General features: G+C 39.9%; 2 protein-coding genes across 4 annotated transcripts; both read right to left on the minus strand.

Annotated features, from left to right (window-relative positions):
• Window positions 1-515: 515 nt before the first annotated feature.
• On the minus strand, window positions 516-3614 carry LOC139944964 (uncharacterized). The gene is made up of 2 exons (XM_071942162.1): window positions 3301-3614; window positions 516-2606 (listed from the first exon to the last, which is right to left on the minus strand). Exons 1-2 carry the CDS (start codon window positions 3457-3459, stop codon window positions 837-839), a joined length of 1929 nt encoding a protein of 642 aa, XP_071798263.1. The 5' UTR covers window positions 3460-3614; the 3' UTR covers window positions 516-836.
• Window positions 3615-4384: 770 nt separating this feature from the next.
• Window positions 4385-26087, minus strand: LOC139944963 (ATP-binding cassette sub-family C member 5-like). Of its 3 annotated transcripts, none has more exons than XM_071942159.1 (27): window positions 26039-26087; window positions 23892-24006; window positions 19868-20098; window positions 19122-19277; window positions 18529-18676; window positions 17584-17832; window positions 17243-17419; window positions 16618-16765; window positions 16267-16418; window positions 15684-15791; window positions 15102-15308; window positions 14388-14696; window positions 13687-13956; window positions 12982-13185; window positions 12345-12615; window positions 11648-11850; window positions 10983-11105; window positions 10503-10632; window positions 9781-10063; window positions 9293-9479; window positions 8717-8806; window positions 8158-8347; window positions 7677-7836; window positions 7067-7145; window positions 6718-6831; window positions 6198-6362; window positions 4385-5712 (listed from the first exon to the last, which is right to left on the minus strand). In XM_071942159.1, the coding sequence occupies exons 3-27, from the start codon at window positions 20056-20058 to the stop codon at window positions 5617-5619; spliced, it is 4410 nt and encodes a 1469-aa protein (XP_071798260.1). In that variant the 5' UTR covers window positions 20059-20098; window positions 23892-24006; window positions 26039-26087; the 3' UTR covers window positions 4385-5616. The 3 variants fall into 3 exon arrangements, with proteins under 3 accessions (XP_071798260.1, XP_071798259.1, XP_071798261.1); XM_071942158.1 differs by lacking the exon at window positions 26039-26087 and adding an exon at window positions 24432-24544; XM_071942160.1 differs by lacking the exons at window positions 23892-24006; window positions 26039-26087 and adding an exon at window positions 20512-20614.
• Between the last annotated feature and the right edge of the window lie 498 nt (window positions 26088-26585).

Here is a 26585-nt window from a genome sequence, read left to right on the forward strand (position 1 = left end):
CTGCCGGGCTAGCGGAGCTAAACGCCCCATGGTATGAGCTTAATGTGGTCACGCCTTGTCTTCAGACTTTCCCTGTACTGTGCTTGTGACAACCCAATATTATACTTTACACAATTATTTGTTCGTCATGTCTGATTTATGTTGTGGTGTGTTGGTATAGATTTGGCTGGAAATGATGGTGGCTAGCGAACGAGCTGTATTTATGCTCAACCAAACAAAGACCAAATTTTGTGCCAAATACTTTTCGAGGACATAAGTGGTTATTGATAAACCAAAAAAACATTTTACGATGTAGGTGTGTTGTTTGTTTAAGTAAAGCGTACTTCAATTCATTAGGGTCAATATTAACATTCAGACGTTTTTTCAAATAAGGCAAAACTTTTTTACGGTTGTTTTCAAATTATTGTTGGGGTCTTTGAGGTCCCAGATTGTGCTATAGTAAAGCAAACATAATCAGTCGAATTGTAATGCCTTTATAACTTCCAAACATCAATTAACTCAAGCCTTTGACAAGCTTTAGTGTCAAAAATCATACATTTATTAGCAGCCATAATTGCAGTCTTTAGTAAAACATTTCAATGTGACTTGTAGCTTGTAAATCATCTGTGATCCAAACATTGATTTTTGTTTCATTATTAAAAACAACAATTTTAAACAAAACTTCTCTACTAAAAAGGATGGCGAGTACTAAACTTCAAATTACACCTACTGTAGACCAAGACTATTAATAACTCACGAGTAATTCTGTTTCATAGATTAAAGGTATTAAATGTCCGTGCTTACAAGAAATCATGAACACTATTAACATTCTTCGCAACAATTTTGGAGAAACAGTTTCACTCTGGCAGGGCAACTGGACGCCAAACAGGCGGGAAAATTAAATCACGAACATCACGTTTGCCTTTCCCTCCTTTGCTCTTTTTTCCTTTTCCTTTACTCTTACTTCCTTTACTCTTACCTCCTTTACTCTTACTTCCCTTTCCCTTACTTTTACTTCCCTTTCCCTTACTTTTACTTCCTTTTCCTTTACTCTTACTTCCCTTTCCTTTGCTCATGCTTCCCGAACCCTTGCTCTTACTTCCTTTACTTTTACTTCCCTTTCCTTTACTTTTACTTCCCTTTCCTTTACTCATGCTTCCCGAACCCTTGCTCTTACTTCCTTTACTTTTACTTCCCTTTCCTTTACTTTTACTTCCCTTTCCTTTGCTCATGCTTCCCGAACCCTTGCTCTTACTTCCTTTACTTTTACTTCCCTTTCCTTTACTTTTACTTCCCTTTCCTTTACTCATGCTTCCCGAACCCTTGCTCTTACTTCCTTTACTTTTACTTCCCTTTCCTTTACTTTTACTTCCCTTTCCTTTACTCATGCTTCCCGAAGCCTTGCTCTTACTTCCTTTACTTTTACTTCCTTTTCCTTTACTTTTACTTCCCTTTCCTTTACTCATGCTTCCCGAAGCCTTGCTCTTGCTTCCTTTACTCTTACTTCCCTTTCCTTTACTTTTACTTCCTTTACTGCTTTTGCCTCCTTTACTTTTGCTTCCCTTACAGTGGTTGTGACTATGGTTGTGGCTATGTTTATGACTGTGGTTGTGGCTAGCGCTATGGTTATGGCTATGCTTATGGCTATGGCTACCTTTGCCTTTACTCATCTTACTGTCTGAATCTTCACATGACCCGCTCTCGGAACTATCACTTGGTTCCGGGTGCCAAGGTATCCAGGGACGCTGAGTTGTCGGAATTACAGCAGTGGTGGGTATCGGTGCCAATGTTGTTGTTGTAAGACGCTTGGTAGTGGTAGGTTCCGGAGTTGTTGTTGTTGTTCTAGTGGTTGTTGTAAGGCGCTTGGTAGTGGTAGGTTCCGGAGTTGTTGTTGTTTTACGGGTTGTTGTAAGACGCTTGGTAGTGGTGGGTTCCGGGGTTGTTGTTCTACGGGTTGTTGTAAGACGCTTGGTAGTGGTGAGTTCCGGGGTTGTTGTTTTACGTGTTGTTGTAAGACGCTTGGTAGTGGTAGGTTCCGGGGTAGTTGTTGTTCTACGGGTTGTTGTAAGACGCTTGGTAGTGGTGGGTTCTGGGGTAGTTGTTGTTCTACGTGTTGTTGTAAGACGTTTGGTAGTGGTGGGTTCCGGGGTAGTTGTTGTTCTACGGGTTGTTGTAAGACGTTTGGTAGTGGTGGGTTCCGGTTCCATGGTAGTTGTCTTCTTTGTAGTCGCTGGTCTCGAAGGTGTTGGATCCGGGCCCCATGGAAACGGTTTCGTAGTCTTTGCTCTGGGAACAGTTGGGTCAGGTCCCCACGGTAGTGGTTTCGTAGTTTGTGGTCTTGGATGTGTTGGATCCGGACCCCATGGAAGCCCTTTAGTAGGCGTCGGTTTCTCGGTAGATGGCTTGGTATGCATGCAATGGCATTGATGACCATCATGGTCATGGTCATGGTTCTCATTTGAGTCTTGCTTACTATTGTCACCCAATGGCCATGTTACCCATTCACGCTTCTCTGGATGGCCGTAGTCCGCTTCCGTGACGTAGGCTCCGTCGTCAACATTTGTGAAAACTCTCTCTTTGATGGTGTTTTCTTGGTTGGTCGCGTGGCGCTCGTGGAGAAGTTGTCTCTGCAAGAAAATAATATGTTGTTAACGTTTCATGTACTGCATCATTTATAAATCACTTTTATAAAAACTATTACATAAGCACCGACTCTCCTTGTATCATCACCTTTATTATTAGGTCTTATGCTATGGGTATTTTTATGAGCTAGGTCTGGGAGGGCACATCTTTTTTATGACAGTTTTTTGTTTTACTTTTGCCCTTCCCTGGACGGCCTGTGCTTGTTTTAATTGTATTGTCCGAAGAATTTAAATACATAAAATAAAATAAATATTGTTGGAAAATTAACATAACCAAAGGAAGACTAGCGTATAGTGCATTTTTAGAAACTTCCTTTCCTCGAACGTGTCATTTTTTTCTTCCGAATCAAAATCAACTCACTTGGGCCTACTTCTTCTCAGACGAGGTTGAACTTAATTGGTTCATAAATTCGAAGTTCAAATCAAAAACATAAAAAAATAATATCGATGGAGAATGTGGAATATTCATTCTGGTTTGGAGATTGAGGGTTTGGAAACTGAGACGCACGGAAATGGTACCATTGTGTCAAATAATTGTAACTTCCGATTTAAGACAAAGGTTTGTGAGGGGGGCATGATACGCACGCCCCCACCCCTGTCCAATGATAGGAATATTTGGGTACGAAACCTCCTCCCTTCTCTCTTGAAAACCCCTCAGTGAAAGGAACGGTTTACTCACCACAAAGTCAAAGTCGGCTCTTTGATGTTGCTCAGCGGATTCACTCGCCGATACTGAAATAGAGTTAGACAGAGGCCGTGCTATAACACCGGGCCTCAAACAGACACAGACCAGTATCGTAACGAGAGCTGTACGTGCTAGCGCTGTGGAGAGCCCCATGGTGATACAACCCCGTCCTCGGTACCTCAGCTAGTTCTGTACTACGTCTCGCCAATATCAAACTTTTATTATGAATGCTTCTGAAATTGTAATCCCTGTTTTATTATATGGGTGAGGCATCACTGAACATCATGATAGAAATGCAAATGACTACCATAAACTACAGTTAAATGGTTGCTACCAAGTTACAGTATTATTCGGCATCAGCTTAGCTGCTTTGTTATTGTTTGTGTTCTTAACCATTATATAATCTTTTCTTTGGTTTAAACCGCCATAAATGTCTTGATTAGAACTGATTAAAATTTAGCTGTGTAGCCCGTTGGTGCGCAGTATTTTCTGGAGGCAACTTCCTAGCAACAATATCTCGCATATACAGCAGTGGCACAAAATCTGCTTATCTGGGTGGGTGGGGGGGGGGGGCAGGGGGGCAAGCTTGAAATTACGGGGCGTAATCACACAAACAAACAAAATGACTGCCGTGGAGATTTGTTCAATCCTTTAAAAATCACAAATTGAGGTTTAATCTACGAACAACCATCCCACTCTCCTTACTACGTCATTCTTGATACACACGTCACGTACTGTTTATAGAACATACGAATCACAAAACTGTAATATTTAAATTGGTTATGACGTCATGACAAGAGCAGTGGTCTCTGCACGCGGCCCCCGGTTGAGAGCGCCCGTGTGTGCTGTTAAACTGGGTGAAAGGTCGAATTTCCATGTACAGCCACCAACTCTCCTTTGATCATAACACAGCCCCTTCAGTTACCAATGGATCTTGCTTTAAGGAATCATTGCAAAATATTGTATGGTCCCGTATATCTTAAATTGTAAAATACTAATTATACCAATCGACTTTTCGTAACTTGGTTTTGATTGGAGGCATGGGAAATTATAACAAATGTTGAGGGCCTATTTATTAAACTAATTTAAAGTAATATTGTATAGACTAGTTTGAATGGCTTCCTATGAATTGGAAATACAAAAAAAATACTAACAAAAAATACACAAAATTGTGTCGACCAACATAATCATTCAAACTTGATTTATTGGACCTAAGCAATGTATTGAACAAAACATCAATCGTCCATTATTTTATTAAAACTGACGAGACAAATTGTGCATTAGATATGTGAAAATTGATTACATTTACTTATACATTCGTAAAAACCTAGATTTTCCAATATTTGTTAGTACTACGACACTAAGAAAACAAAACCATCGAAAGAGATGTCAAAAGCCTGGACACAAAACTATTGTTGAGGTTCGAGTGTATTCGTTATTATACCAAACAGCATTGAGCAAAAGGTAAATTGTTTATCCCACTATCGATGTCAAATCTATATCCTTGCTTCTTTTGGCACGTTTTTAACCGCCATATTTTATTTACAATTACAATGGAAATTACTTTGAAGAACATTAACTACTAAACGGATTAAACCTTAATTAGTATACAAAACTAAGAAACCTACATCAAACAGTTGTACATAAGAATGAAGCATTTAAGGTAGAATAATAGTGAAGTAAACAAATCAATCTAAAGATTTACCAGTTTTATTTCAGACACTGATGGAATAAACAGAAGTAAATAATGTTTGTCAATCCTGACAATAGAGCATTTTATGGAAAAATTAAAATTAAAATATGCAAACCATTGACATTGTAAAAACCTACTCTTACTAAAAACAAATTCAGTCCTATGACACTAAGAAAACTAAACCATAGCAAGAGGTGTTCGACTGAAGCACAAACACCTAGTAATTGTTGGGGGTTCCACAGGTTTCATACCCATTTGCTTATTATAAAAAACTGTTGTGATTATATTCAAGATTGTCTGAAATTGATTTGATAGGTGAACATTATAAATAACTTGAGACACTTATAAACAATACACTGTAAAAAGTTTCCTCCTGTCTGTTTCTAGTCAACTGATAAAAAACAAGTAGTCGATTGAAATGATTCAACTTAATGTATAAGTACACAGTGTCCACATTGTATATAGTAGGGTTAACTAGAATATATCGCACTAACATTTAGAAGATGACTGTGTTTTATAGTTGCATTCTAACAATTCTAATCCTTCAAACCACTACTTAATGAATATGTATATGAATTCAATTTGCATATTTCAAGTTTGCATATGATGAATATTAATTAGTCCTCTTGTTGTGCTTCAGTGGCGGCGACCATTCTGCTGAAATGTGAGTCTGGTTTGGCCAGCAACACGGACGGTTTGTCAAACTCAGCAACCTGTTGAAAAAAAGTAAAACAAATGTTAGGCTTAAATTCTTATAACTACTCAAAATGTTGGTGTGTGCTTGCCTGTATGAAGGGCCTTAAGCTCTAGCCCTTTTTCAATGCACACAAAGTACCTTTTTGGGGAAACACAAAGTATTTGTTTCCAGTATTACAAAGCTGTAGGCAATACAATGTCTCATAAGGAAAAAGTTTGAGGATTGTTGTTACATTTCTGTTGATAAACATACACCCAAGTCATGTTTTTCCATTCCCATGCAGAATCTAACCTTCCTTGACAATGACTTTCAGGGTATTTTTAAACACAAATATGCATAATTCCTTGCAACCTTTCTTTGGTAATTTTTCGTTACGAAGTTCATTTATAAGTTCTGCAATGAAAAATTCTACAGGTTGGTTGAATCGGTTGGGATTCAAATCCACGACCCTGGCACTTGACCACTAAGCATGGGTCTTGGTGATGAGACTTGTGTACCTACCCTTCCATCGTCCATGACTAGAATCCGGTCTGAGTCCATGATAGTGTTGAGTCTATGAGCGATGGTCAGCATAGTACAGTCACTGAAAGCCTCTCGGATTGTCTTCTGGATCAGAGAGTCAGTCTCTGTATCAATAGCAGCTGTGGCCTCATCTAACATCAGGATCTTTGGGGTCAAAGGTTAAAGGTCAAAGAGTTAATGTGTGTTTAACATATGAGGCTTCACTGAAAATTAGGATTTGTGGAGTGAAGGGTCAAAGTCAAGTGTTCAACAACTGGGGCTTCATCTAACATTGGTATCTGTGGGGTCAAAGGTCGACGATCAAAGTTTACAAGAATCAAATCTGTGTTCAACATCCACAGCAGCTTTTGTCTTAAACTGGGGTCTGTGAGGTCAAAGGTGGAGATTCAGTGTTTATGTGTCATGAAAGAGCAGTGGTCTTGTCTGACATAAGGACCTGATGTGTCAAAGTAAGATTCAGAAACTCAAACTCAAACTAGAAATCATAACTGCTACCTACCCTACTGTTCCTCAATAGAGCTCTTGCCATACACAGGAGTTGTCGTTCACCAACAGAGAAGTTATCACCACCCTCTACAACAGGTGCATCAAGCCCGCCCTCTAGTGACCGAATCTACAGTAGCAACAAGAGAAACTTATTAGGTTTTTTTCCTTTTGGAATGGTTTAACTTGAGACCACTTCAGATAAATTTGTACATTACAGAAATCAATGATGAACCCACACTATGCTGATGAAAAAAAAAACTTGAGTTTTATGGGCTTGACGTTTTCTTATGAAAGAGGATACATAAGAAGTGATTTAGGAGTATAGAGACAATAGAGTTAAGATGTGAAGATGTACTACTTACCTTATCAGCCATGTAAGAGCGATCAAGAGCCTGCCAGATGTCCTTCTCAGATTGTTGCTCAAACGGATCAAGGTTGTATCTAGCATGGATCAAGGGAAGAAACATTGTCAACAATTTAGTAACTTTGCTTACAAAAACAGTGACCTTGTAACATTCCAGGGCCTTTTTGACAGGCAAGATACGACACTGGTCATTGTATAGAAAAAAATTGTGTATTGGGTCATAAAAGTAACAGCTGACATGTTTTTGAGATGTGCCCACAGTGCAATCTTCACAGAATATCAAATTGTATGTTTTCTTCTATTGGGGTGTGTACAAATCGTGCCTGCAGGAAGTCCAGGCTATATGGCTCTTTTGTAAACATGTGATGTCACAGGTCACATGGTCTATCAGGTATGTCCTAAAGTGACAAGTTCTGTTGTGATGTTGCTCCATCTTTCATCTTTGGTCTTCTTTCGAGTACATCATCTACTCTAATTCAAATGTTTGGCCAGGTTTGGGCGCATCCCACAGCCCTCATTGGGCATATTTCATCTTTTGTGAAATGAGCTTATGCCTTTATTTATTCTGATAAAAATGAAGAGGTATCTCTCCCGCGTCCTCTACTTACCGGACCGTTCCGATAAACAAGACAGGATCCTGAGGAATGATTGAGATCTTCTGACGTAGATCATGAAGTCCGATCTCGCTGATATTCACATCATCGATAAAGATGTCTCCAGCTGATGCCTCGACAAGACGGAATAGGGCGATGGCAAGAGAAGATTTACCTAGTAGTACGATGATGAGGAAATAGAACAAACAGGAGTTAATTTATGGGTGACCAAAATGTGCTGATCTAATCTGGGAAGAAAATCATGGTTCTTGCTCTTCTTCTTCCTTTTGTTTCCTTGATGTGTGATGGTTACAAGACATTTTTCTCATTTATTTAGGCAAAGAATATCACACTGGTATTCTTTGAGGAATTTTGCAACAAGTTCTTCTTTAGTTGCATACAATATAAAGCAATATCCCCAGCTTTAGTCTCCAGCTCTATTCCCTAGGTCTAATCCCTAGCTCTAATCCCAATCCCTAGCCCTAATCTTTCTTACCAGATCCGGTTCGTCCAACGATGCCAACTTTTTCCATGGGCCTGATATGAAGTGAGATCCCTCGGATAACGAGAGGCAAACCTTCTCGGTACCTCATCTGATATCTCTTGAAGCGGATGTCTCCCTTTGAGGGCCAACTCTTAGGCGGCTTCTTATCTTTGATCGTCAACGCAGCTTCCATTTTCAGGTCCTAGGTAGAGAAAAGAGAATAAAAAGCAAACCATTTAGAAGAAGGTGTATTCAATTAGGTCGAGTCGGTCAGTAGTGCGAGAGATCATCTTCAGCCCTGCCACCTCGAGAGCCTCTGATGGTTGCTTTTCATGCTTTCATTGAACCCAGGTCTTGACACTCCTGGGGTGACAGGGCTTTTTCTTCAACTCCGCGCCACGCATCTGAAACTCTCTACCACTTTATCTAAGATCTTGTCTCTGTACCACAACATTCAAATCTCTTCTCAAAACTTATCTTATGTCACGTCTTTTCAAGGACTTTGTGTCTGTTTTCTTATGTTTTGTTTCTGGTGAGAGTTGTCTAAGTTGACACAAACAACCATCCTTACCTTCATGTAAGACAGGATCCTCTCCACCGATGTGAAGCGAGCTTCTGTCTCGGATGCCATTAGAATCAACATCTGCATGCAACCTGTCAACTAACAAACAAAACAAAACAACACTGTTTTAAACCAGAAATGAGATTTCAAGAATGTCAACATTCCTGGTAAATGGCTTGCGGGCCTTGGTCCCCCTTATTCTAAACCCAGAACCTTCAAGATGTTACATTTCAGGAGGTTTACAGACTCTATGCATCGCCCAAAATACAAAACTCCACGATAGGACACAAGGTGAACTATTTGTCTCTTTGATTGCTTTACTTCTTTCAAGAAAACCTGAAGGCTCAAGGAGATTTTGAGAAAATCTTGTAATCAGAAAAAAATCATGAAAAATTACAAGCCGGATAATCAACCAGTCCTGCAGAAAAAAATCAACAATCACTTCAGATGGGATTCAAATCTAGAACCTACCACTTTCTAGGAAAATGTCTTCTCGATTTCACAATGATTCCTGTTTCACTCCTTTTCAATGAGTAGGAAACAACCCACTTATAACCTCCATCCCAGCATCAATGGTTAACTCACCCTTAGTGTGTAAGTAATGGCCAGACCAGCAGTGGCAGCTGGGAAGAAGGATGGCATGAGGACAACGGCCGTGCTAACCAATGCTAAGAGAGTCACTACCAAGAAGTCGAGTCGAACCCCGGCCCATCGACTGCAAAGTCTGAAAACAAGTAGTGGCGAGGAGTTGTTGTCCAGAAGATCCCGAAACCTGGTCACAAGAAAAGAAACAAATCGCTTTTGAAAAATCGGGTGTCATTCAGAAGCCATTCAATCTGACAAAATATGAAGACCACCAACAATGCCAACATTGAATTAGGACTAGATTGCTCAACTAGATTTGAATTCAATGAGTTTAATCTTTGTGTGTGGTGGCTGAGCGGTCAAGCAGTCAACTGCACTGGACTCGATCTCTGGGGTTCCTTATCAGCAGAGGTCAAAGGTTGAAATCCTGCTCTCGTCAATTTGTCTTTATTCAACCCAAAAATGTTTTAAGCATGCACCATACCTACCTGATGATAAACTCTTTGGTCTTATTGTAAGCATGCACCGTAGCAAGCCCCTGGGATGTCGCACTGATGTGTGAGAACCACGGAGAACGAGTCACGTTCTCAATCCTCTTCAGATTGCGGATCGTGTTGCGATATAAGACGAGGATGAGGTAGAAGATGCAGGTGATGGGAATAATGAGCATGATCAGCTGCCAGAAGACGATCAACAACATGACGAGAGCAAAAACGAAGTTGAAGAGCTGGGCCATAAAAGACTCTACATTAGTCGGCAAAAGCGTGTCAACTGTATACAAAGAAATGCAAATAATAAGGGAATAAAAGAGTGGCGATGAGTTCTTGAATGGTCGTTTAAAACCGGCAGGGTCGTGGCGGTGTGATAAAGGCCCAAGCTGACAATTATGAGGTAGACAATAAGAAGTTAAATTGGTGTACATAAGCTTGCGCGCCAAACACGCAAAGCCAGCCAGTTATAAACAGCTCCAGCCATGTCTTTATCAGCCGTTTAAACGCCCCCACGTGACGCACTCTCCAGAACAACGCTAATCAAACATCATTTAAAAGAGATTTTCACATGGTGTTAACGCAAACCTATCTTAGTTATACTTTCACCGTGCAAAGTTTCAAATTCTACTAGTGATTTAGTTTGGTGTGCTGACTTCTTATTAGCAGTCAGCACTTGGAGAACTGAAAACAATCTTAAAGGTTTTTGGCTTTCAACTTACTTTCATCTAAATCCTTTGAGAATCGATTGAGGATTCTGCCGGTCGGAGTGGTGTCGAAGAAACTCATTGGACTGCGAAATACTTTCAGGAAGACGGTGTCATGCATGTTGGACGCAGCATTCAGAGCGGCCTATAAAAGAAAATCATAAATAATAAGAAAGACAAACTGTATTGAATATTAATGAATTAATAGCACTTTATCGCACATGATTTGCATCTCAAAGTGCTGATTTTTATTTTAAGGTGTGCAGAAATACGCTTTATTCCTTTTAAATAGCAAAGGTGCGGTGGTTCAAAATGCAGTTATCTAACCCAAAATTCTTTTTCTTTTACTGGAGTGTTGTACTGGAATAATTCTATGTGGTTTTCCTCCCATATCTAAAACTGAAACTTCCTAGCTTGTTGAGTGATTAAGTTTGTTTTTCTGAGAGTCCTTGGCTTCACAACTAGAATAAATAAAATGGTTTGAAGCTATTATACCTTCATATATAGAACACTCTTGAATGCAGCTAGAACGAAGACACCAACCAATGAGAAACCATATACCATCATGTAGATAGAAATGTATTTATTATCTCCAATCAGCGGCGGCCTACCAAGCTCCTGAGAAAAGAAAGAGGAAATATAAAGATCAAAATCTCTGGTCATCGTTAAAACTTGAATCATTGCTGTTATCAATATTGAAATCATTGACAATTCCGAATTAACCATCATGCTATTTACTGCTAACAAAACTGTCAAAACTGATCATGTAAATCACAAGTTGTTTGGACACGACAGCCAAACTCCCAACTTAATTTTCCATATTTTTTGCTACCCTCCCTGATAGGTTTGTAGACCCCTTTATTGCAACCAGTTTGTAAGAAAAACTCTACTGCTCTTCAGCAAGTTGTCAACTACTTTAAGAGAAACTGTTGTTAATTACTTTCCTAAGCTTCAGTAGTCTCAATTTCTCTTCTGTTAATCCCAAGATTATCCACTCACGATGAGTCTTATTATTACTAAGTTACAATAAAAGGGAGGCCAGGCAGCGTGTGCGATTGAAAGTGGCTGGAAAAACGCCTAGAAATCCATCGCAAACTACTCACAAACCCAGATGAAGGTAATTTGACTGGGGTATAAGTTTACCTTGAACATCTACCTACCTCCTCAGTCATTGTGCCGTTCAGAAAGTCGTTAAACCACAATGACAACCAGTAGTTGTTGAACGTCAGTAAACCCAACATGATCGTGAAGAGACACAATGGCACACCAACTATCAGGGGACCACCCATGGCTTTGATGTATCCAATGTACGTCTCGGACTTGACTTTACCTTCACCAACCTCCTCGGCTAAGATCAACGTACCTAAAAAGAAAAAATACAAGAGGTCAAGAAACAGTTTGAACCATCATGAGGCATCATCATCAAAGATCTTCTTCTTAGGCATGGTCATTATCCTCTCCGTTCTGCTGCCTCAACCCGACCCATTGTACCTAAATCTCATACCACCCACTATTGCGACCATCCATTTTCTCACATTGCACCAGTCTTATGAAACGAGCTACCCAGCGACATAAGAAACACTCACTCTCTCAACACATTTCAAACATTTCAATCGTTGCCACCTACTCCTGGCGCTGAATCAGGGGTTACCCCCTTTACAGTCTGCAAGGATGTAGGCAAGGGTATCATCCACTAGGAGCCTGGCTGGTAGAACAGAATACAATACCTTCCCATTTTTTAAGAAGCAAGTGTCTTGATCAAGGGAACAAGTGTCATGACTGGGATTTTGACCAACACTCTGCTGCTGACAACACCAGAGCTTAAGTCCTTTGAACAAGACCGCTTGTTTCCTTTACCGTCATCAGTTGGTGCAGCCTCCATTTCCACCTGGCCAAGAACACTCTCGGCACGAGAGCGCGTACTCATCGTGCTTAGCGCCCTCTGGAGTCTCACGCCCGACCCCTCGTCCATCATTTCCTCTTCATCATCATCATCCTCCTGCTTGGAGTGAAACGTCTCGATGAGATTGGAGTAGAGTCCTTGTTTCTCCATCAGCTCCCCATGACTACCTCGCTCAGCGATACGACCGTTCTCCATCGTAAGAACGACATCGCAATCCTTCAAGTACTGCAAAGGTCAAGAGTCAATGGTTACGAGTCAGAGGTCAAATTCCAACAGTGGATTTCATAACATCAACGCTTTTGGTTTGTATTAAACACACAGGCTTTGAATTTCGTTCTTGAAGGGGCACAGCAATTTTCCTCTGGTCATAGGCACTTTTGACATCACAATGACAAGAGAATAAGTATTATTGTCTAGTTGCTGATACACAATTTCTTGATTTGTGTTTTGCAATTAATAATCATAGATGTTTGTATGAGACAGAAATTGACTGTTGCCAGCTTGGTGTTTATATTCCCTTGTGGGAGTTTGCCAAGTTCCCTTGACGGGAAAATCATTTAAACAAACAAACAAACAAACAAACAAACAAACCTGAAGCTGGTGAGTGACAAACAAAACAGTCTTCCCTTTCAAAGCTCCGCTGATGCATTCTTCAAAGATGTGTTTACCAACGTGAGCATCTACCGCGCTAAGAGGGTCGTCTAAGAGATAAATATCTCGGTCAGCGTAGAGGGCTCTGGCCAGACTGATCCGTTGCTTCTGACCACCGCTCATATTCAATCCTCGTTCTCCAATCTAAAAGATTTGATAATTTGATTCCACTTTTGTAAAGATAAGTTAATAAAGAAAATATTTTAGAATATGATTGTAATTTGTTTTTATTTGGTTAGCGGTAATACCATGTGTATATCTACCTGCTTGGTCATGTTGGTAGATTATTTCCTTTTGAGAACTTGTCTTGCTGATATTTTCTACTACCCTTGGAAAGACTTTTTCAGAATTCAAGAGACTTTTCTACTACCGTGGAGTAGATTTTCTGAATTCAGGCAACAAATCAGCCAGGACCACCACGTTTGCTTTGTGGATTGAGGGGACTTCTCGATATAAACTTTATTACCAAGGATCGTAATTGAAGGACAATGAACATTTATTTTTTTCAAAATGTACTAAACTACTTAACAGTTTGGCTTGGCTTTAAAGAAGGGAACCATTGAACATTGTGTATATTTTACAATGCTTGAAAGTAGTTCCCTGTAGACATTCTATAGAGTGAATCAATTGGTTTCTGTGACATACCTCGGTCTGATCTCCGTTTGGCAAGATTTCTAGATCCATTCTCAAACTACAAGCCCAGATGACATTATCGTATTTATCCTCATCAAACGGCATCCCAAACAAGATGTTCTCTTTCAATGTTGCGTTGAAAAGCCACGCCTCTTGAGCAGCGTATGCGATGGACCCGCTGACGACGCAGTGACCTTTGGGCATGTGCATGTTGTTCAAGATGGCTGCCACCAAGGACGTCTTGCCGCTACCTACACTGCCACAAATACCTGTTAGACGACCCTAGGGGTCAAATGCCAAAGTTTATAGGTAAATTTATGTAACATATTAATGGTTTGAATTCAATCAGTAAGAGGAAAAACTGACTACGTGACCATTTTCTCTCTAAGCAAAGATTTTCTTTTTGTTCAGTTTAAGTAACCTTTCTCTACCAGACAGAGGTAGAAGGGAAAAATAGCGTGGCATGACCAAGGGTTTAACAGCACCAGACTCAAGAACTGGTCGTTTCATTTGAGCCTGAAGTCTTTTATTATGTGAGTAACAAATTACCTCTTCGAAGGGAGTCGTTTTTTGTAAAAACGTTATACTATCAACAGCACTCCATTGCTCGTTACCAAGTAAGTTTTTATGCCAACAATTATTTTGAGTAATTACCAAAAGTGTCTAGTGCCTTTAAGGCGAGAGCTACAATTTAACTCCAGGGAAAAACCCACCTTCTCCAGAACAAAGTTGATATCGAACAATGTATCCGTAACTAAAGAGGGATCAGGTTGTACGACCGGTGAGTGTTTAGAAGCTCCAATCAAACGCTCAATCTCTTCGTCATTCCAGCTCTTACGACGTTTACAGTTGGTTACGCTAGTATCACGATCTGGTCTAGCACCATCAATACCATTTGCTTTCATCTTTTTAGAATGATTGTCGCCCTCGTTTGGTAGGGGTGTCGTACTTCCTTGAGAGCTCTCGGAGGAGGAGGAGGAGGAGGAGGAGGAAGAGTCAGTATCATCTTCATCCAAAGAAACCTGAGAAAGATAGAATTTATGTTTAATTTACTCCTTCAAGTTTCATTATCCTCCTTTAAATTTCATGATACTCCTTAAAATGTGCATTGTACACTACTCACAATTCTGTGTTTTCAATTCAAACATCTGGGTTGGTGTTGTTGTCTCCTTTGTAACCTTCTATCTTTAGGACCCCAGGTTCGAATCCAGCAGCAAAAAGGGTTTTATTAGGTACATAGACTGCTTCTTGAACATGATGCGAGTTTGATTGGGTTTACGATCCCTAAACGACTCTGTGGGTAATCACTGGAATATTTCTCTAGGGGGACTTCTCGTTGTTAAGTTCACTGATGCTGAGTGATTTCTTAATAGGTCTCAACCTTTTGACTAGCTCTCTGTCGTCTTAGTCATGATTTTAACACTTACCTGGACTGAGAAATCTACTCGTTGATTCTTGAACACAACGGCAGCGGGCTTAGAAGCAGGACCATCCTTCTTGTCAGATTTGTCAGCTGATTTGTTGTCGTCCTTGACTTTGTCCCAAGAGAAGACAGCATCTCTGATGACAACGCTGTATTTGTCGTTGGGTGGCATGATACTCATGGGTACTGCTGGCTCCATCATGAGAATGCTCTGAAAGAAATATATCTCACAAAATTATCACACATAATATCACATCCTATATCAGATTTTTGGTGTCATGGCCGAGTGGTTTAGAGCATCGAAGTTCAAGTTCTGGTGGTCTAGTCAACGGAGTGTTGGTTCGAATCCTGGTTGCGACACTTGTGTCCTTGAGCAAGATGCTTTACTATAATTGCTTCTCTTCGGGGCAATCAAGCGGGAAAAACCATCATGTATTGTTTTCTTTAAACTTGTACCAAACCATCTAAGGTTTTTTTTTTTTTGACAAATATGAATGATGATTTTGGAGGTAGAATGTTGCAGTCAAAAAGAAACCATGTATTGACCAGAACTGCTCAGTTCTGTTTTCACCAAATCTAAACTTACCTTTAACCTATCCACACCAATCTTGGCCTCAGCGAGAGCACGGATGGCCCATGGGGTGGGACCCAAGACAAGGCCGAGGGAACCGAAGACCGATACCAGAGTGAAGGCCTTGACAAACAGAAAAGAAGATGAGTTTCTTGGTTAGTTTACCTGGGCTGAATTTGTCTGCCTAATAAAACTTGCAGGAAACCGGTTAATACGTCATTCAGTTTTGGCTGGTAGTCTGTTTATGATCAGCTTGTTCTTGTATATTTGGTTTGTGGTAACACCATGTGTGTATTTACTTGCTGGTTAGATTATGTTCTTTAAGGAACTCGTCTTGCTATGACTTCTACTAACACCGAGTAAATTTTTTGGAATTCAAGAGACTTCGCAGTTCTGAAAAGAACTGTCCTGCCTTTAAACTACTGCCTGGGCAGAAAGTAGAAAATCAGCTACTACTTTAACTTTAGTGGAGCGAGGAGACTTCTCGTTATCAACTTCACTACCACGGAGTGGTTTCTTTATAGGTCTCAACGTTTCAACTAGCTTGCTCTAGTCAAGTAAGGCTTTATATAACTTGAAATGTAAAAATTCAACTCACCCCTGCTGCATTCAGACCCTCATAGTTTATCACCGTGGCGATGATGATGGTGATCACCGTGGCAACGTTGGGTGTCAATGGAAACACAGCGATGATCATACTCTGCATGTAGCCAGCTTTCTCCAAGTAACCTCTCTCTTTAGCTCTGATTGCTGGGGATATCAAATAGAGTCAACATTTTGCATTCAGTTGAGTAACTAAGGGTCTGGGAGGGGGTGGGACGAAACGCAACAACCACCCCAAACCAAGTGAAATCTGGAATTTTGAGATTAAAAACTTTTACTTATCATGAAGCATAATGGATTTTTTAAATAAATTTTTAAAAAGCAGACTTCTGAGTTTTGAGTGTACCTGCAATAGCCTTGGAAAATGGCACTTCCCAAGCATACATCTTGATCAACTTGACGTATGTTAGGAGTTCATTCATCTTCTGGACTCTTAAGTCGGTTACTTTGATGCTCCGCTGTCTGATCATTGATTGTAGCTTACCCATTACGATCTGAAATGGAACGAAAAGACAGTTAACAACTTTCTAATCTATCGTTCTCACTGACGACAATCTCTGGTCAGGGGCACTATGAGGAGAATGTCAATTGGTATCGGAACTTTTCAAAGGGCACCACAGCGAAAGCACAGGGCACCGTAGCAAATGCTGTGGGTACCGTGCGTTATTTTGAGGCCTGCTCTTGTAAAAAGGTTCCTGTTAGTTTGCTAAGTCCCATTGCTGTGGTTGCTGTGGGTTAGTTCTAGGCCAGATATTGTTCATGGTACATAAATCAAGCACATTGAACAGAAATCCAGGACAGAATTTCATCTTTGAGAGGGCAAGGCCATTTTCATTTTGCTAAGGGCACTGCCATTGGAAAATCTTAAAGTCTATGGGAAACTTTTGAAAGGGCACTAAGGCCAAGACCAGGGCAGCAAAGGGTGTGGCCTCCACCTAATTCCAAGGCTGGAAATTCCCAGTCGGACTTACTGTCAGGGGCCAAAAGATGACAAACGTAGAGAAGACACCGACTAGAGCTGGCCAGCCAGCCACGTAATAGCCATAGCCAAGGATAGCCGAAAGCAAAAAGATGGAGAAGAATAAGAAATTAACGAAGACAATGGCATCGAAGATTCGCTGTGAGTCATTGGAACAGATGTTGACGATCTGCAAATAGAAGAAGATTTTTTCAGAGTAAAAGGCGAGTTTAACAAATGACTTATTTGATTTTATTTGAGGTAGGTTGGTGCGAATGGGTGAAACTCTCCACCTTATTACTTGTTTCTTGCATCAGAGTAAGTTCTTATTATTATTATTATTATTATCATTACCTCTCCAACGCTTCGTTCCTGCAGACTACGTAGCTTGGCAACTCTCTGGAACACCATGGCGAGAATCCCAGAGCGAGCTCTCGTTGCTGTTTGCAGATTTAAACTCCAATGCACCGTATCCAACAGAATCCTACACACATTGAGTCCAATGAGTATGCCCACCCACATCAAACCAGTTTTCCAGTTCTTGTTTCTGAACTCAGGGTCTGAGTTACTGGCAAAGGCAAGAAGCTGCCCAATCACAAAGGACTGTAAGAAAATATATTAAAAAGTTCTGATAAAATTTATGATACCTGCGAGGGCAGAGATTGTTCTTGTGATTGATTAGCTTAGTGCGCTACATATTTGGCGGCACAGGCTTTATACGCCCCAGGGAGCCGAGATGGTTTAAGGAATGAATTGAATGGCCCAGTGACCAGGGGTTCTAATGTTGAGCGCTTTGAGACCCCCTCCGGGTGTATAAAGCGCTATATAAAAACCGATTATTATATTGTTATTATTATTTTTATTATCCTCAAAGATGAACATAAAACAGACATCCTTTTTCATGTACAGGTTCAAGACCCAAGTTAGTCTTGATTGACGACACTGTTTGCTTATGTTGGTAGAGGGCGCACCAATGTCTGCTTTGGAGGCCGACTCGAAGGGACTGGGCAGATGAGCCAGATGTTTGTGTTATACTATCTCTTCTCCCGAGGGAGTAGACGGCTGTGCCTCATAGCTCAGTTGGTAGAGCATCTGCCCGGAGTGTCAGGGGTTTTGGGTTCAAATCCAAATGAGGACCGTTTGGTTTTTCTCTCATCCAATGTTTGATTATCTCTTCTCCAGTAATTTCTGTTGCGAAACTTGCGATATCACTGTTTTAAACAAAATCAAGACTAGACCGAGATCTGAGCAAAAGACTGCAAACCAATGGTTTGTTGAAGTGAACGTTTTGAAACTTACACCAGAAATGAAACTGCAACTGATAGCAGTGAAGCCAAACATATAGGCAACGATATGACGCGTCCGGATGAATCTTACAACGACCCACGCCAAGGAGGCCTTCTCAATTCCTTTCTTGCGGATTTCTTCCTTCCATAACTCCTCAACCCTGAATATGAGAAGAAAAAAATGTTGAATTTTCATCAGGATAAAGAATATATTTAAACCGAATTAGCACTGTATACACAGTACTTTCCCGAGTTCTGTGAAAAAAATCAGGCATATTACTTGGGTGGGATTCAAACCCACGAGCTTTGCAATTCTAGAGCAGTGTCATACCAATTAGCATCTGAAAGCACACAACTCCATGTGACAAGGGTGTTTTTTTCTTCCATTATTATCTATCAACTTGAACGACCAATTGAATTCAAGTTGTCACAGGTTTGTTATTTTGTGCATATGTTGAGATACACCAAGTGAGAAGACTGATCTTTGACAACTACCACTAGTGTCCAGTGTCTTTAACAAATTCTTGTCCAGTGAAATAGTTGAGGTACAAGCCTTGATGTCGCGTGGATTTTCCCCAAAATTCAAGCTCTGGAGATTTGACTTACTTTAACCCCGCTACTAACGCCGTATCTGCTGGAGACAGTTCATAGAGATCTGCAAAAGTCAACAGCCGAGTGTAGGCTTTCATGAAGATCTCTGTCATGTATGTCGCAAACACAAACGACAACAGACCGTAAGAGTCGTAGACTGCTCGGTGTCCACTGAATTATAGGAAACAATCAATTGAAAATACATGAATCCTCTGCATAGAAACAGGACTTTTTCACATTATTTGTAATTTACTAATAGTAGACATTGCAGGAAATTAACAACAGATTGTATTAACTTGTTGTTTTTCTGGGTAGTTTTTTGTGTTTGTTTTTGTTTGCTTTTTGGGGTAATTATCTTTATCTGCTGAGCAACAATGTACAGTCAGCATGCTATGAAAGCAGAAAGGTTTAATATTCCACAGTCTGGTTACAATTTTGACTGGAGGTGGCGGAGGGTGGACTAAAGAAGAATAGACTTTTCACTAAGAACAGCAGCTTTCAATAATGTTGGAACATGATTGAGTTATGTTTGACAGCTGGAGGTTCAGGGGAAAAGAGTTGGCATAAACTTGTGAGTTGGTAGTATAGGAACTTCAACTTGTTTGAGTGACGTCATCTGCATCTGTCAGGTTTGTATAAGTCGATCGTCTGGTAGTTTATCAAGATGCCCATTTATCATTTCATGAAGGCAATTCAGTCAACAATGCTTCCCTTCTTTCTTTAAGTTTATATTCTTGTTATGCAATGGAAGCCATTCTTACGTCTGACTTGGCCGAACAGGCATGAGGACTTTGAGCCTCCGACCATAACGATACCCCCGTCTTCTTCGACGGATTTCATCGTACGACTTGGGTTCTGCGATGAGCTCAACATCCTCATCTGTGCGGATATCTCCAAGGGCGCCGCTGTCTACACCCGTCCGCAGGAAGTCTTTAGATGGGTCAGGGGTCATGGTTGCACCTTTACCCTATGCCCCGGGTTGGAGATGTGAACTGCATAGAGAAAATGATGGGATAGACAAGTTAATTTGAATCCTTGATCAATATTAATAATGTCCGGGACCAGTTTATAACATAGTACTTAGTTTTAGGTTCAATAAAAAAAAGGGAAAAATTCCCATATGGTGCCACCAATTTGTCATTCAATATGAAATAATATAGTATCTAATTTATCTCCAAAATCCAATGACTAAATGAGATATCCCTTTTTGAAAAAACTGGTGAAAAAGTGGTGGCGCCATACGGAAAGTTATCCAGAGAAAAGTTTCCGTATGGCGCCACCACTTTTTCATTCGATATGAAATAATATAGTATCCAATTTACCTCATTGAGATATCCCTTTTATTTTTTAGTAAAAAAGAGTGAAAAAGTGGTGGCGCCATACGGAAAGTTATCCATTGACTCACCATCCTCATAAGGTGGCCAGCGAAACCACAAACAATAAATAATTTCTGGATCCACATTTTTGGGGGTGAAACTTCAACTTTGCTAAATAATGCAGCACATACTTTTGATCTTTGATGATCAGACCATGATAGCGCGCGTTTTGTTTACCATGTAATTATTGGACTCTTGGGGGCGTCATCAGAAGAAGCAAGTTTTCCACGGCTGATTGCACTACTTGCAGGCTGTGCGCTCCATTTGGCAACTGCACCGCCCACCAGCCAGATCAGCCCCAATTTTGATGAACAAAAATTCTAATAAAATTCTGCTAATTCTAATATTTAAAACATTCGCAAAGCAGGCCTATGCTTGTCAGCAAAATATGGTATTTAAATATTTGATGTGCAGAAATCATGATGGCCCTGATATAACAATTATTTTAATATTTTTCACAATAACTATTCCCATGCAGGCACACAAACGCATTATCAGAGGGAGGGGGTGACATGGATAGAATGGATAGTAGGATTTAAGTGTTTTAAAAAGACTTCCCTAGTTCAAAGCAATAATATTAATGGTTCCCGATTCTTTAAGTTGTTTATCCTTAGGCACGGGATCATAATAGCTTATACTTAACGTTTATACGAAAACAAACAAAATTGAAACACTGGCTTGTTTTAACCATTTAGCCACTGTACCGCCCAGCCGCCTCTATGCGGTACGAGGAAACCTCGCTAGCTTGTGTCTGTAGAAAAAAACGGAACATCAAAATAAAACTCGATAGTCATTAGTAGGTCTACGCATTTGTTAATATATTTAGTTGTTATATATCGTTATTAATTCTCCCTTCACAGTTGACTTGTCGAAGCTAATGATGATGAAATAATTTAGCTCTTACGAAAAAACCGCTCATTAGTAAACAGGAAATTGTTCATCATTTATGATGATATTGTCGAAAGTTAACGCCTTCGCATTTAATCAGTATGAGCATTGAGCCAGATAAAAGCCTTGAAAAGCTATTGTGTCCATTTCATCCGTGCACAAAAATATTCGCCATAAAAATTACCGTAGCCGTTTAACGAGAGGCATTTATTGTTCCCATGAGAACTTGTACTTTTATACAAATATTACCGAAAGGGTAAAAAATTGTGCATACATATTAAGCCATGGCTATCTTTTAAAATGCGAACTACGATTCCAGTAATTTACTGCAAGAATCTTGAGAAATTGGTTTTGCAGCAAACTCGGGCGGTGCAGGGACTAAAGGGTTAAAAATGGGACGCCTTTGCCGGTGGATAACAAAAAAACTTGGACCAATGTGCATTGGCGTTGTGCTTTCCGACTGACCGGTAAAAATAAATAAAGACCCGGGTGCCATAGCCAGTCCAAATGCCGTTAACTGATTCGGCCCCCGGGGCCTACCCTGACCTTCACCTCTGATCGACTGATTCTAGAATCAGAATTAAACAACCTATAAAAATAACTTTTTGTGATTGACCTAGCTGTTTGTTTTTTTGTGTGGGATTTTTTATGGGAAACAAGTTGGGGCGATGACATAAAAATTTTGGCTATTTAATTATCAAACCCTACAGTCCCTTGGTCCCTTCCGTCTCGTTCCGGAGTGCAAGGGTTTCCAGTAGGGGAGATACTCTCTCAGTGGTTTTAAAAAGTGTATATCCAAGACATGAGGCAACAACTGATTATATTATGGACTTTTCAGTGATAACAAGTCTGTAGGACATTATTCTTGTTTGGTTTTGAAAAAAATTAACAACCGCGTGGATAGTGGCAAATTTAATTTGGAAATCCGGCCCGGATTTTAAACGCATAGCAAGAAGGGTTCCTTCTTGCAAGTGCAATTGTTTCACAACGGGTGTGTATTTAACTAGGATGCTTGTTTAAGTGAGTGTTTTTATCGATCTGTAACAATTAAACTGCAGGCCAATAGTGGAAGGAGGTGCAACTTTCCACTTGGCCTACATGTACATGTTTTTAACGAAAAACTGGTATTACCGACAACAAAGCGTGTCGTTTCTTGATTCTCAAAGTGGGTATAAAAATAAGGATTTTGTAAGAACCAAACTTGTCTGCGTGTGACTTTAAAATTCAAACGCAACCATTGGGCCTATTTTGTAACTACAGCGCAAGTAATTTCAATACAGCAGTTACAAAAAATAATTAATAGTACATTTATCATCTGCCTGTATAATTAGACTTTGATATGATCAGTGACTACAATAGGCCTATACAGACCCAATGTTTGAAACCATTATGTACTCTGAACCTTCCTAAACAGACCAATGAAAAGATTTAGCCTGAATCAGATATTTCCATTAATGTTTAATAATAATCCAAACAAAGCGATACTGTATCACCAGAAATAAGTTTAGTAACAGGTCATTCTGTGGGCGCGAGACGTCACCTATGGACCTATATTATAAAGTTCGCGCGGCACACCCCTTCTGAAAACCACAATCAACAAGCCTCAAAACACCATCAGATTAAATGGACTCGATCACCAAGTTTTAGAACTTGTTATTTAAAAAGATACATTTAAAAGGCCAATGAATAATATTGTAAATTTATATTTTTACAAGCACAGTTTGCCTGTTTTGATTGGTAGCGTCATTGTTATTTATTTATTTTATTTTATTTTATTTATTGTAATTCTTCGGACAAAAAAAAAGCAAAACAATAAAACAAGCACAGGCCGTCCAGGGTAGGGCAAATGTCCAAAAACTGTCATCAAAAAAGATGCGCTCTCCCAGACCTAGCTCATAAAAAATACACATTTATATACTACACATTAAACATTCTAAAATTGCAGTAAAAATTTAGACAAAATTGTTCCATTTTGATAGAAGCAGTAAGCATTGACACTCAATGGAAACCTTTAAAAAGCAAAGTCTATGTTATTATAATTATTTCCTCGCACACTGGGAAGTTTTTGTTAGATGGAACTTCTGTTCTCAGAGGCAACCGACTGCATTAATTGCCAGCAAACAAACTCTCCTTTTTTCAAATAAATAATAGTATCTCATTAGTGTCTCCGAATTAACTTGCCAATGTGAGCTCTTGCCAAAATATTGTGTTGAATTTGTTTCTAAACACACGATGAGTAATCGTATACGCAGGGGGACAATTTTGAAGTGTACCCCAGGGTGCCCCCACGAAAAAATCGCGATACATAAGGGGCCTACTGCCATCATTAGGAACAACAAGCTCCCCCATGCCCCCATTTGGGGAAAATATCCCATACACTACTGTTTATAGTTATACGAAATAATTATCACGCTGTTGGTATTAGCCGGTAGTTTGTACAAAGTTTTCTTCACAAAATGTAAATTGTCAATACTTTTTGCGAATTCAACCAATCATGTGTCGTTGCTGAGCTTGGACTTACCTTAACGTTTCGTCAATGACCACGTTGCAAGTCTCTTTTGGTGTAGATCCAAAATGGCCACTTAACTTTTAAGGATACATGCTAGATCAGTGCTTTGTGTAAGATGGTTTTGTTTCTGTAATCAGAGACAGACAAGAACACTTTAGTTTGCTTGCAGACCTCGTGAAAACTTACAATTGAAATAATTGCGTTTTTTCATAACAAGCGTAATTCTTTACCGTAATTTATACTATTTTGAGTGTTGTAAAGTCACATGGCACTTGTGATCACCACATGCTATTTTGCCATTAAAGACATTTTTCTGCGGAGAACATTTTGTCATTTGTCATAGCTTATGTTACAACAATTTGAAATGAAGAAAAGTTAACAATAAAATACTTCATAGTAAAACTATTTGGTCTCCTAAAAAAGAATTACCGCAACAGCCGGGAAGGCGCGGACTTTTAAAGACGGCTTAAATTGACCTTATCGTAGCATGCAGTCGATGAACTTCGTGAGTAAAATTCAAGAAATTGTAAGAATTTAAAACCAATATCTTACCGATTCCTAATTCACGTCTGTTCACACCCAACCACCAGAGGAAGTCTGATCAGGTATACTATCAATGTCACGGCGGATACACCGTTTATAATGACATGTTAACAACTTCACCCTAGTGCACTATGAACTAAGAATTCCTCAATCAATGAGGCCTTTTAGTCATAATCAAGTCAAAGGTTTGGACCGTGCACCGGTGGTGGTGGTGGGGGGGGGGGGGGAGTCGAGGGAGGTGCAAAGCGGTGGGGCAAAGGTGGTCCTTATTGTACCGCCCATGTCCAAGCTCATGGTGACTAAAATAGGAGCTAAAATTTATAAATATGCAGGGGATAATAGTAATACTTTTAGATTATAGATACAACTGTATCTGTTCAGTAAATAATGGTTTACTTGTTGTGGTTTTTTCTGTTAATTGTTCTCTATTGTCCCTTCTTGAACGCCTATTTGTTCTACTTCTAGGTGGATGTTGCGCTATACAAGTGTTATTATGAAAATGAGCTATGGATGTAACAACCTGTACCTGAGATTATGTGTTTCTGGTCGGGTGTGAAAAGAATGTCTTGGTGTGAAAAAAATGTCTTGATGTATGAAAATGCTCCTCTTTTACAATTTTGTCACCTCAGCCTCGTTTTCGTTAAGCCTATGAATTGGTGTGAATGAGGCAGGAAAGTTCTTCAGGGACCAATGAAACAAGTGCCATTCATTTTTTGCATTTGTATGAGCGCGCATCCCACCCATTATACCAGCCCCGCCCCAACCGAGGCCAAAAGGTAGGCTGCGGGACTAGGATTCGACCGACCGTTGTGACTTAAGTTCATGACCTCTTGCCTTACTCCACAGGGAGGAAGTCATGGGAACGCAAGCCCACAACTTCCTACTGCCATTTCTCGCATACCTAAGTTCGGTGTTGAACTTGATTCTGTGACTCCACATCCAGACGTATGCAGTGTAGGAGCAAAGAGCGCTCAGCATAACCTCTCACCTACATTTTTATGACCACTATGACTTTCGTTATGTCGTTAAAGAAACAACAGAAAGCCAGGCCCAGCCTTGCTCCCGTATTTGTATGCACTGTTTTAGTGTCAGCTAGAGCTTATGTTTTACCGTGGTCCATTGTATAGCCTCTTATGAATAAATTTGATCTTGGCTATGGCTATGGCTGTTACCATGACAACACTAACCAAATTCGCGCGTTCTGATATTAGCCACCATCCTCAACTCACAAAGGCAAATAACATGACATGTAAAGTTATACAGGTGGCATTATAGTGGGATGGGTTTCTGTATACAGTGTCTAGATAGCAGCAAGTCGTGAGCATACATGACATGTATGTGAGTAAAAACAATTGTAATGTCAATAAGTAAACTATTTCTAGCAATCGATTGTTTCAAGATAATGCCCAAAACCAAAGTTGAACGGACTATAAACAAGGATCTACTGCAGATCATAACAATATCCACTTACATTTGCATCTGTCTCCAAAGACTGAACAATTTGTATTTAAAAGTCCCGATTTAACTTAATATTTGGTTTCGTTAACTCCCAATCACGTTTTGTCTCGTAGTTCCAACCTGCACAAAATACAGCAAAATAATTAAGAGGTACCTACCTGTGGACTCCTTACGTTTCACACGGAACTCAGTCTCACCCAAACCCAAATCGACTGCCGAACAGGCGGAATAAAGTATTCCATAAACAATCCACCAACGACGTGCAAGGTTAAGGGTCAAACCAACAACCACGATGTGTGTTACGGAGTGAACTTTAACCAAGATATTAATTTGTGAACAATCAAGTTCAGGTTGGCATTATGTGTCTTTTTTGTGTCCTATTCGTTTAAAGGCAAAGTTTAACTCTAGTTTGTGGAACTGTTTTGTTTTATTCCTATGTGAATCTCTGGAGCGAATGTGTATACGCATGAAGAACAATCCCTAATAATAGGAACACACAATCTGAGAAAGTTGCCGACAGTAACGCTACTCAGATTTAAATTTCGGGTCGTAAAAACTGATGTTTTTTTTTTTACAAAACTGCCCTATTTCAAAGTGATGTTCCACAAAATGCTTTACTTTCGAAAGCTGCTGAAGGCTTTTAACAAAAAGTTTGTATTGCAATTAGTTTTTAGAGATTACCAGACCTATATCTTCCCTTTAAGC

This window comes from Asterias amurensis, chromosome 12, assembly GCF_032118995.1.
Source record: "Asterias amurensis chromosome 12, ASM3211899v1".
Classification (NCBI taxonomy): domain Eukaryota; kingdom Metazoa; phylum Echinodermata; class Asteroidea; order Forcipulatida; family Asteriidae; genus Asterias; species Asterias amurensis.